Below are 12711 nucleotides of genomic sequence, written 5' to 3'. Positions count from 1 at the left end.
GGTGGGATTATTCTCTTGCCCCTTTCAGGAACATTTGACAATCAATGTAGAGGCAAAACCTCTGACTCCGCTACCCCTTGTGTCGAGTACTACAGCTACCAAGTGAACCTTTAGTGAGGCAATGACCAATTTGTTTTCCAGTAGATGAATTAGGTATTTGATGACCATAGTGTCCTGTTTTTTAACAGGCCAGACCTTTGGCATAACCGCACATATCATTCCCTTTTGGCAGTGTAGCACTTTCTTGTCGTTGACCTTCATGCTTCCCTTAGGACTTCCAGTCCTCTCTCCAGAGGATATAAATGTCTGAATTCCAAGTCCTCAGGAGCCATGCTGCTAAGCTCAGAGAGTTGGGCTCTGGGTGGAGAACATTCTCCTGCAGCATAGATAACAGGTTGTGGGAGACTAGCAGTCTTTATATGCTATCCTGTGCCATCTATATTAGATCTGAAAAAACACGTTTGAATTACCCATTGGGGGGGTGAGGGGGAGAATGAAGGGAGGGGGGACAATCAGGATTACCATCATGTGGAACTGCACCCACTTGTTTATTACTTACTGTACTGGTGGGATTGGTGGAAAAGTTTTGTAGATTTCCCTGACCAGTCTATCAACAGGGTAATCCCCAGGGACTGGCGGTATGGATGCCTAGATGGGAAGTTTTGGCATTTTGCGTTCAGCGGTTTTGCAAAGAGGTCCACCTCTGGTGTCCCCATACCTGAAACACTCTTTCGACCACTGTCTAGTTTAAATCGTGAGAGGTAGATGCTTGCCTGCTGAGCTTGTCTGCTTCCACTTTGTTCACTCCTGCAAGGTGAATTGATGTTGTTGTTATTCTACTTTGGATGAGGGTTTTTGAAGGCGTATGAGGCACTGAAGAAGTTGAAGACTTCTTGTGATTAGAGCTCGCAGAAGGCTCAGAAGAGGCTAGTTTTTCAGGAGTTTTACTTGCACTTGTCTTCTTAGAATCAGCTTTAGATGAGGAACAAGCCTCATGTTTCCTTTTAAGCTCAGGAGTAGAGCGACCATCTTCAATGTCAGAGCCAAAATCAGATCTGGACTTTTTCTTTTGCAGTCACAACAACAATCTTGTCTCTATGTCTTTCAAGGTTTTGGCAAAAAAGGTTCTGCAGTATGTACAATCCCTTGGAACATGATTGGGATGTAGGCAATAAAGGCAGTCCTTATGAGGATCTTCAGAGAATAATCGTGCCTTTCCACAAGACCTGCAAGGTCTGAATGATCTTTTCTTGGATCCTTCCGACATTTTTTCAAAAAAGAAGCCAAACACAATACCTTTTCCTTCCAGAGAATTCTGAACTAGGAACAGTCAGGGTCAAAAGTTCTCCAGTATGAAGAGCTGAGTAGAGCTCAGGGAGACTCTTTCTCACACGACGTGCGATCAGAAATCTGAGGTATGGTAGCTCTGTAGATGCTTGTGGTCTCAGGGCTGTCACCTCATTGGCTGAAGTGTGGGCCTTTATAAAGAGGACAATGTGATAGCAAAATTCAATTGCTTTTGCATTTGTGTCTATGTACTTCTTTGTGTACTGCTATTTAAGGTACCGTGAGACTCCCACCATGACGACGGGGAAGATTTAAGCAAGTGAATCTATGAAAGATTCAATCCTGGAGAAAAGTCCTGATTTAAGCGAGAGACTATTTTACTATTAAGAATAATTGTAACTAAAAGTATACATGTTTAACTTTCTACAGCATTGGCTATGGGTCACATGATAACTGACTCACACAGAAATGAAATAATAGCAAAGACAATCAGGAAAGGTTTGAAACCGAGCAACAAAATATTTTAGAAGGCGTAAGATGATGTTCGAATACAGTAGCTAAGAATTAACAAGTGTACCTTTCAGTTTCTTTTCATCCTTGAATTTTTTCTTCTTTGGCCCCAATAAGTGTCGGTGCTGCTCATAAAAGGGGTCATGCGTGGAGAGTAAGCCAGCGCTGTAGTATTGGTACTGCTGAAGCTGGAAGACAACAGGTGGAGACTAATTGCATTTTCAATTCAGTTATAGAAGAGCGCAAGACACCACTTTTATACTCCTTAGAAATGTATTTTACATTACAATGCAGCTGTTTTGAGGCTGCCGTGAAAATTTTACACAGCAACAACTGGTAATAAAAAATGCATAACATATTCTAACAACCATGTTGTCTTTCAAAATAAAAAAACAAATACAGCTAACAAAAAAGATCAACTTTATTTCCTCTATGATAGTCATGGTTCCATTTCTATGCTTTGAAGTATACAAAAAACACTAAACATTTTGATGTTTTACAGATAAGTATTCATATATGCAATGTTTACTAAATGGAGCATACAAAATGGAAGAAAAACATTATTTCCCAAATTATTACAGGAATGTAAACATTTACACTTTGGGTGCCTCAAAGTCGATATAGTTGCTTTGACCAGTTTTCACGTCAATTGACTTTTCATTCACTTTCTTGTGATGAGGAATGGAGTAAGTTCCTAAACTGAAGGTTCATCAATATTTTCAATAGTTTCAAAAGATTGTAACTTCTCAGAAGAATTTACTGTTCTCATGAGACACGCTTTCAAGGAGCCAGAAACTTCTGACTTGATGTGTAAAGGTGAGCTCTTTTAGAAGAGCATATACCGTTTAGCACAGTACTGTAAACCCCCTGATAGCTGTGACTATACTTAATCGTTACACTCAACTGGAGATACGGTCAGATCTAGAACGTGGATATATTCCTTTGGTGATGTTGGCAGACCCTTTCTGGCTTTAGAATAAATCCTTTGTCACAGACACAATGTCAGCTCAGGGAAGGCCCAGAGGGTAGAGTGCCAGAGGCTCACCAGACACCTGCTCCAAGTATGCTTTGCTCAGATGATTGAACTATGGTCTACTCCCAGTTTACTGTCAGAAGCTTCCAGCTGGCATGACACTAGAGCATGACAGTTTTAGATGAGGTTGTGAAACCATGGAAATGGAAAGATTAGCGCAATGAACTTGGATTAAAAAAAAATGGGCTTTGCAACAGGATCCCTGAAGATGAAGATGCTAGTTGAGACATTCATGGGTCAGGAACTTTCCGCAGGTAAGTGAACTACAAGGCAGTAAAACACCTGCAGCCAAATGAGTGATGCAGTGAAAATCAAACTTGCCCGCAAAGGCTGAAAACATGGTCTTTACTGACTGAATTGTATTGAGAATTACTTTTTTTAAACTAGGCGTCATGCAGCAATGTATTCACATTTGCACCCTGTGAGATTATATGCACTTTGCCTGGACTGGTACTTACCTTGATGGTGCATTATGGGACTTTGAGACCACTGCTCGCGCAGAAAGAATGCAGCACTCCGTGAGGCTAATTTTACTCAACTTTTATTCAATGTAACAACATCATCTACGCATTTCGATAGCTGCCTGCTGTCTTGTTCACAATGCGGAGCGCCATTTCCATACATTTGTAAAATAGTCCGTCATAAACAGCAACAAAGGACAAAATTTGGCCCAATCAACTCATGTCAGTTCATTTCATTATTTAGGCACCATCTTTTAGCATGTTTTTACAACAACATTGAATTATATTATTGTTAGAATTGGGGGTCTCTGGTTGGCGCAAGTATGCACTTGTGACAAGCAGGGACCCTCTCCTCTAAGTCAGGGCGAAGGATGACCCCTTAGAATTACCCTTGCTCACCCTCTAGGTGCGTGGCGTGAGCAGCCATGGCTATTCTTCAGGCGTTATTCAGTTAAGCATTTGTAATAACACACACAGTAAAATGTACCAATCCCCCCACAAATGGACACAAGGCTGTGAATATATAAAAATACGTTCTCTTTATGTAAAAATATATATATGAGCAGTTCAGACTTATTACAAGACCAATAACGTTTTTGTATACCAACAGATTGTAAAAAGGCAAGCTTTTCTTTAGTTTCAAGTTCCAATGTGGATTTCCTTGTTAAATCACTTCTTTATAGTTCTTTCAGTTACAGTTATTTTCAAAGCACCTCCTTGCACCAGTTCGGGGGACCTTAGACGCGCCCTGGGCCTCTGGTGCGCTTCGCAGCGCTTCCCTCGCTCTCCTGGCGGAAACTGACCCGAACCCTACCGCGGCTCCCGCATCGGGCGTGAGGATGCCTGCGTCGCGTACGGCTCTTCCCAGCGGCTCGGGTATAGAGCTAGACGCGAGCCGGGCTCGGCGGTGCAACTTGCAGTGTGGTCAGGTAGGGAGGCGGGGAACTGGGAGGCCGGCTGCGCTAGGCTGCACACTCACTCGTACTCACGGTTCCACAGAGGCGGGTGCGGCCGGTGCGAAGAAGGGGAAATAACAACGTTGCGGGCCCCTAGCCCGATACCACAGCTTTGGGGACTGTTGCGGTCCCTTGGTGAGAGTCGGCACGGGTCAGTGCGACTCTGATGATTGGGGGCGCTTCTGGATCCTGACGTCAGCGGGCGTGTGCAATCAGGCAGGCGCAGCCCGCGACCCTTTGCACTGCGGTGCGGGGGTCTCCTCAGCGGGGGCGGCGTGGCCTGACGAGTCTCTGAGGTAGCGAAGCGGGGTCATAGGGCACGGCCCGTGCAGCTGTCGACCCGGCGTGGATCGCGATCATCAGAGGAATTCCGGCGGGAGGGGTGAGAGCGTTTCAACGCGTTCCAGTAGCAGGCAAGGGGCAGAGGAGCAGGAAACCCAGCCCGGGGGCAGAGAGCGACTCCGATCGGAGCGAGGCTCTCACGGGGACAAAGGGAGGCAGGCAAGCTCCCGAGTGCCACAGCCCTAGGAGGGGCAATGAGGGGCGCAGTCTGGTTCCGGCGGGATGCACACACGGCTCAAATGTCAGGACGAGCAAAAGCACCAAGAACCCACTAGTCCTGGGGTTCAGATCAGGGGGCAAGCTCCAACAAGCCCTTGGAGTATGTTTCAAGCACAAGTCAGCAAAGTCTTTTTAGCAAAGTCTTCTCCTCTCCTTCCTCAGAAAGGCAAGCAGCAGGCCAGTCCTTCCAGCGTCTTCTTCTCCTTCTATTCGGGCACAGGTTCTTTGTGGGAATCAGGATTCTGATTTACAAGGAGCAGGGCTCCTACTTTTATACAGCATTTCTTTTGTCTTCTCAGGCCAGGGGGGGCTTTGCATAACTGCTTTCAGTCTCTGAGTACTTGTTGGGTGTACTTCTGGCTTCTGCTTTCAGTGTGAGGGCAGGCACATCAGACAGGGAGGCGGAGCCAGCATTGTGTGGACAGGGGCAGCCAGGAGTACCTTGATGACAGTGCTTCGCCCTTCCTGGGCCAGGTGCAGGCTGAGTCATCAGTCGCTCCCCAGGGGGGCGGAGCCAGCATTGTGGTGGCAGAGCACAGCCTGATTAAGAGTCCAGGGGCACTCCTACCTCCCACTAAGGTGTAATCCTTGCATTCACCACCTGTCATCCCCCAGCCCTGTCACTCACACAACCCAAACAGTCAGATACACATACTGCAGAGGCGGGCTGAAATGGTTAGGCAAGCAAAGGCTAACTTTCTAAAAGTAGCATTTGCAAACACAGGATATTAAAATAAACTTTACTAAAAGAAGTATTTTATTATTCTGAGTTCAGGCATACTAAACATTATTTTCTACCATGTTCCCTGAGCCTGCTGGGATTATAGAGTGTAATAATTCCAGCAGCCCATCTGGCCTAAAGGGAACAGGTAGCCTTACAATAGTGAAAGACGAATTTGGCAGTAATTCACTATTAGGGCATGCCACACTCATCAGAGCATGTCCTACCTTACACTTACAATGCACCCTGCCCTTGGGCCTACCATAGGGGTGACTAATATGAAGTTAAGGGAAGGTTTAGGGGCTGGCAAGTGTGTGCACTTGCCCAGCCAGCATGATAGTACCAGACTGCACGCAGGTTCTGCAATGGCAGACCTTAGACACATTTTAAGGCTGCTTCTGTGGGTGGCGCAACCAGCGCTGCAGGCCCACTAGCAGTATTGGCATTCACAAGCCCTGGCACTCCTGGTGCACTTTACTGGGGACTGACAGTAAATCCAATGAACCAATCAGGAATATCAATCACAGTTACACTTTTCATAGGGAGCACTTGCACTGCGGCACGGGTTGGCCGTGGCGCAGTGCCCTGAGCAGCGGACACCAGCAAAAACATCTGAGGCACATCCGCAAAAAGTGGAAGGGAAACTCACGCCAAGGTGCCAGGCCTAACAATTATTGTGTATTGTAGGGATTTGAAAACAAGCATTTGAATTTAAGGATATGTTGATGCATTTGCATTTGCACTTTATTAAAATGAAGTACTGTGATGGAAGTGCAAATGCATCAACATATCCTTAAATTGAAATGCTTGTTTTTAAATTCCTTCAATACACAATAATATAATTCAATTTTCCATAAAATGCTTAGCCTTAAAGTGCATATATAGTAAAGTGACAAATGTCCTTTATTTTGCTGTTAATAAAAACCTTATTGAACTAAAAGAAATTGGTATATATATATATATATATATATATATATATATATATATATATATATATATATACACACACACACACATATATATATATATATACACACACACATACATACATATAAAGGTGAACTGTAGTTAAAATTGTGGCACTTTATTATCAGTTCAAATCGCCCCCCCCCCCCTCAACCGAATGGGGACTTTCATCCCCGCAAGAACAGCCATACCAGTGACTAATAATAAGGAAGAGGCCGGGCGCATGCGAAGAGCACCAAAGCTCTCTTGCCCAAACTACCTGTAGCTTTAGGACAGTTGTTGATACCCACCATATGGTGAAGCGTCTCCTACACCTTGGTGTGGAGAACGATGGATACAAGAGTGCCACCAGCCTCACTGTCAATGTGTCTTTATTGGATTGAGGGATCACACATCTAGCTTTAAAAGTATCAGATACATAAAATCATCTCGTATGTTACAAAAACAAGCACAGTTGCCATTTCCTCTTCTTGAATTAACAAAAGCTAACATGGGAGGGCAAAGGCATATATCTTGTGCATCGAGAGAAAACATCTGCACAGTGGTCCATGTTCAAACATGCTGTTTATATCAGCTTGAAAACTATTGAAATATCATTGAGGCTACTTTCAATTAGACAGCGTTGGTAGCATATTGTCAAGAACAAACATGCACTTTTTAACCTGAAAGCATTGTACTTCAGAAAACAGTATTTATCGTATTACATAGATCACAAATTCTTTACATACCACGGTGGAAAACAATTTTTAAAAAAAGGAAAGAAGGGGGTCACATGAATCTTTATGGAACCAATTAAGTAACAGTACGTCAAATCCAGTGGACTGGGACAGAGTGACCCTTCAGACAAAAAGAGTCAATTTGAAACCAAGAATCTGATAAAAGGGAATGTTCCGGGACATCGGGACGCCGCCACAAGCCAGCCACTTCCTGTGAAGTTACGAGCTGGGAGGACAACTTTCCACAGCGCATTACTTTGTTTATAAAAGCCTAGTACACAAGGTCGTTTAAGTCTCAAGTAACTGCTTTTAAAAATAGTTTTCAGTTCCATAATTCTGTTGAGAGGAGCTGATTGCGTATTTTTATCACTTGTGCAAATTTATTTATTTATTTATTTATTCAGAGTTTTATATAGCGCGAACAAGATCTTTACAGATATCAGAGCGCTTCACAGAAACTAGGGGTGAGGATAGCAGGAGGGTGTCGCAACATAATATTGGGTGCAATATAAAATTCAATAGCATGATCGGATAGCAGTCAAGTGCCGGTAAAATATCAATAAACAAACAGGTAAACGATAATATAAGACGATAATGAGTCTTTGATCCAACTACAATAGAAATCAGGAGAATTCAGGCTAAAGGGATGGCTTATGACAATATCTAAAAGTTACAGGGAGCAAGAGGTAGGGACAACGAATTTCATCCAGCTAACGTGAATAGTCTAATAATAGGTAGTGAGTGAGTAGCATAATAGGATCGACTAATCATCATAGACTAATGGCAAGCAAAGAGAATAAAAGGATCGAAAACAGGAATAATATGATATAATTTGACATTAGACAATCAGGTAGCCAATGATACCAAAGCGGTGCGAAGTCTCTGATCAGCAGACACTAAAGTTCAGGTGAACTTAGCCATGAGGATGGCTTTCACCTCTTTCTTAAAGAAGGCCGTGGAGGAGATACGCCTGGTTTCGGGAGGGAGTGCGTTCCAGATCCGCGGTGCCATTCCTGAGAAGGAGCGTTTGTAAGTTTTTTCCTTCCGGAATCTGCGAGGTTTCAGGAGAAGATTTTTTGTACTTCTATTGGATCTCGAACCTCCTGATATAGTCACCTTTTGCGTGAGGTAGTTGGGTGTCTTGTGGTGTACAGCCGAGTGTGTCATAACAGCAATTTTCAGCTGTATTCTGGCTTCAAAGGGCAGCCATTTCAGGGATTTCAGGTCAGGGGATATATGAGAGTGTTTTCTTGAGCCAGTAATGAGTCTCGCGGCAGCGTTCAAGGAGGCTCTTAGGGGTGCAGTTGTTGCTAGAGGGAGACCACTGAGGGTCACAATTCCATAGTCTATGCGGGGGATGACGAGGGCTTGTACAGCATTTTGGAAGTCTTTGGCTGGGAGGAAGGGTTTAAGTTTCCTCAGTGTGTTGATTTGGAAATTAGCTCCTTTCGTTGCTTTGCTAATGTGCTGTTGCATGTTGAGCTTTGCGTCCAGTGTGATACCTAAGGATTTCGCGGAATCCACGATGGTGGGCCGGACATTGAGTGCTGATAGGTGATTGAGCCAGATTTGGGTGGTGGTAATTTTCGCAGGGGGTGATATCAGAAGGAATTCCGTTTTCAGAGCATTTAGTTTGAGGTGATTGTCGGCCAACCACGCTTGGGTCTTTATAAGAGTGTAGTTCAGGAGTTTGATATCCTCCGGGGATTGTACCTTTAGGTAAAGTTGAGTGTCATCGGCATACATATGGAAGTATACATTGGATGCTTGGAGTAAGGTGGCAAGTGGTTCCATGATGAGGTTGAACAGTGTGGGTGAAAGGGAGGATCCTTGTGGCACGCCTAAGTCTACTGGCACAGGCGAGGACAACACATTGTTGATCTTGAACTTCTGAGACCGGTTATGTAGGAAGGAAGTGAACCATTTGAGAACAGTCCCGGATAAACCCATTCTAGTGTTTAGCAGCTCCAGGAGGTTCTCATGTTTGACCGTGTCAAATGCTGATGAAAGGTCGAGAAGGATGAGGAGGCATGAATCATTGCGATCAAGAATTTGGAGGGCGTCATCAATTATGTGAGTCATGGCCGTTTCCGTGCCGTGTTTTGCTCGGAAGCCTGATTGGTGAGGGTTGAGGAGGTCAAACTTGTCAATGTGTTTTGTTAGTTGGAGTTGTACACATTTTTCCAGCAGTTTGGCCAAGGTGGGTATGTTTGTGATGGGGCGGTAATTGTTTAGGTCAGACGAGTCAGCTGTAGGTTTCTTGAGTATGGGCGTGACTTGCCCAACCTTGAGCGAGTCCGGGATGAGACCTTGTTGCAGGGAGCTGTTAATGATTTTGGTCCAGAGTGGGAGAAGCATGGTGGTGAAGTCTTTTACAGCATTAGCGGGTAGGGGGTCTGTGAGGTGATTAGAGGGTTTCAAGGTACCGAGCAGTCTGTGTATTGCTTCTTCAGAGTAGGTGTCAAAGGACGTACATGATGCTCTATTTTTAGGCTGAGTGTTAGACATTCTGATGTGACCCGCGTTTTGGCTTACATCATTGAGGAGATCAGCTCTTATGTTGTCGGTCTTTAGCATGAAGAATGCAGACAATGTGCTCAAATATCTAAATTAGTAGACAGTACCTCTACATTCTCCTATTGAACACTTCCAGCACTTCCAGTTACTTTCAAGGTTCTTATATTCCCTTAAGCACACACTCATCAGCTTCCATAAATGTGCTCAGCATCCTTGGGTTGTTCTATCCCAAATGAATTTGAACCCAGCTCCCACCAGCCCTCAAACTCTGCCTTTTCATTGCCCTCCATACTCCTGAGCAAAACTACAAAACTGTTTTAGCACGGTATAGAAACAATATCTCCTACCATTGCCCTATGTGTAACAGCCTTAGGTTCTCACTCCTGTTTATATATTGGACACGCACTTTCTGGTAGACTAGATGATTCTGGTGGCCTCAGCAGTATTAGCAGAATTAGAATCAAATCCTTCGGTCAGTCTTCTGTCCAATTTACTTATTGATCAGATCAAAGTTTCAGTCAATTTGGCTAGTATATGCAAATTCATATTGTTTGAAACAACTAAAGGCACAAAAGGCCTTGCCTTCCATTCGGCCATCTTAGCACTTTGTTTGCTATAACCCTCTATCAGGAAACAACTCAACTTCCTGTAATAGCTAATGAATCTCCTGAACGCAGAGACCTTACCTTTCCCACATCCCGAATTCGGATGAAGTTCCCAATACGGACGCAGCACTTTTTTGACCATCTTAGAATTACCAGACCTTCTGATAGTTTCTTTAGAAAATTCTTTGCCTTGAGAAAGCCCTTGGCCCGCTGGCCAAATGGGCGAAACACGTGTTGGCTGTTCTTTTGGTCACTTGCATTTATAATAACGAGTAAATACAGAATACAATATTTAAAACTCTACATCGGATATTGGGATTTCTTTTCCCCAGGAATCTACGCATATACTTTAGGCACAATACCCATCACAGTTCCAAGCTTATGAATCTTTTCAATAGCAAAAACAAGAACTTTTTATGCTGAGCCAGAGGAGGTCAAAGAGAATTTACAGCTTACCACTTCACCATATTATATTGATGCTCAATTACGGGGTAGGACACTGAAGTTTTTCCCTAAATTATAGAGTACTGAGCTTCCCAGTAGAACTAACCCCCCCCCCCCCTCCCACCCCACCCCCACCTACTTTGCAGGGCACACAGTCTGATGTTCCCACCATCTCGTCCCGGTAACAATACATAATGTAATAGATTTAAAGAACAGAATGTCCTGAGACGCACAATCTAGGATAACTGGTCTAAACACGACTCAACGAAAATTCAAATGGCCATACAATGGGCCAGCCCACTGTAAGTAGGCCTTTTATATGGCCTCAGTCCTGTACAATTCTAGAACTCAGTTCCTTAAGCAGCAGGCCTTCACTTGCCCTAACTCATCTTACAAAATGAATGCAGGCATTGGGAGCCTTAGGCAATTGGAAGCACAGGGTGGCACCATAGAAGAGATGGCAAGTTGCATCTGGGGTCATAAGAAGACAAGTATTGCCAGTTTAATAACTAGGATTATTTAGTATGTTTTTATTCAGTTCTAGGATTTCAGACTTAAAAAAAAAAAGATGTCAAATTAAAACCCTTTTAGAAGTACAATGCTAACAATCGCTCTTCTTTGGGGTTTCCAGCTGGTTAGAGGTTCCTAGTATGCTTCACAACAAAAGACACTCGCTTTGGATATCATCACTTTGATATTCAGCAAGACACACTCATGCTCACCTCTTTGTCCTTGCTATACTTCCCCTGGTGAAGCTTCTTATACTTGTGTAGCCGAAGCATGTTGTGAAGTTCTTCTCGTGAGAAAGCAAACTCATCATCTTCGTCGTCGTCATCATCATCATCATCACTCAACGAATCTGTATCACTGGAGTCCTCACTCAGGAGAACACTCTGATAAAAGAGCAAACATGATCACAAACCAACAAAATAAACCTGTTATGCTGTTCCAATCACCGTACAGGAGTGTGTTCTGATAGAAAGCTGTACTATTTAAGGTGACAGCTGCCAGTAACAACAACGGCAATGCCATTTTCTTAGTTGATTCATAGAGATCCAAAAGATGTTTTCTGCTCTAAACCACAAAGAGTGGAGATGTTAGAATCACCTTATCTTTACAGTTAGATTACATATTTTTGGTGTCAGATCAGAGCTCTATCATGTTACTTTGCAGTAGAAAACCATGGGAAAGCCTTTCAACCCATAAATAACATGCTATAAAGACTCCCATATATAACGTTATAAAGAACCACCAATAAACATTCCAGTCGCTTAAATTTGCATGATCTCTTAATTTGGTGCACACCACCAAAACACATTGATTGCTTGCCTGGATTGAGGATTTAATGAAAATGTAAACAAAGGTCAAGAAGTGGAATTTCAATATCTTCTGCCTGTGCCACAAGTACAGTCCGTTATGTCATAGCATAAGGTAAGTTCTAGCTGTTAAATCCTTGGATTGGAAATCCGTACTCATAAAATTAGATCCCTAATCTCGGACAACAGGATATTAAGTGTGCTCTACTAAGGAGAACTAAAAAGTAAGAGGATTTCACACCTGCATAAGGACAACTGTACAAGTGGATGTTAGCATTAGGTACTGGAACAGCCATACATTCCGCCACACATCGCTGATGTATCCCACTTTCTCTTTGTCAAAGAGCAACGGTGGATTTTTAAACTGAAGTCCGACATCAACGGGCTCAATGACAACATTCCGTGGGTCTCGATCTGAGTGCAACACTTGCCATCTGGTACTCCATGGAACTATAACTTTGGCTTATCCTATGCCTGTAGAACCTGAGGTTTCTACAGTGTCTTCTGCAATCAGAGCCCCTGTTGATTGACCTACAAGGTGCTTCATAATGACAGCTAGACATCATAGGATATCGAGGGGTATTAATCCTGACCCCTATGCTTCTATCAGCATCCTTA

General features: G+C 43.6%; 1 protein-coding gene across 1 annotated transcript in view; it reads right to left on the bottom strand.

Annotated features, from left to right (window-relative positions):
• The window catches only part of INO80 (INO80 complex ATPase subunit), a 534228-nt gene that overhangs the window by 361961 nt on the left and 159556 nt on the right, over positions 1-12711 (bottom strand). The window contains exons 5-6 of the mRNA XM_078659770.1: positions 11500-11670; positions 1865-1985 (exon numbers count right to left, since the gene is read on the bottom strand). Coding sequence (XP_078515896.1) covers positions 1865-1985; positions 11500-11670 — 292 coding nt within the window. The remainder of the gene's footprint in view (positions 1-1864; positions 1986-11499; positions 11671-12711) is intronic.

The sequence above is a fragment of the Lissotriton helveticus genome, chromosome 9, assembly GCF_964261635.1.
Source record: "Lissotriton helveticus chromosome 9, aLisHel1.1, whole genome shotgun sequence".
Classification (NCBI taxonomy): domain Eukaryota; kingdom Metazoa; phylum Chordata; class Amphibia; order Caudata; family Salamandridae; genus Lissotriton; species Lissotriton helveticus.
The sequence above is the reverse complement of the archived record's forward strand: the minus strand, read 5'-3'. Positions and strand labels throughout refer to the sequence as shown.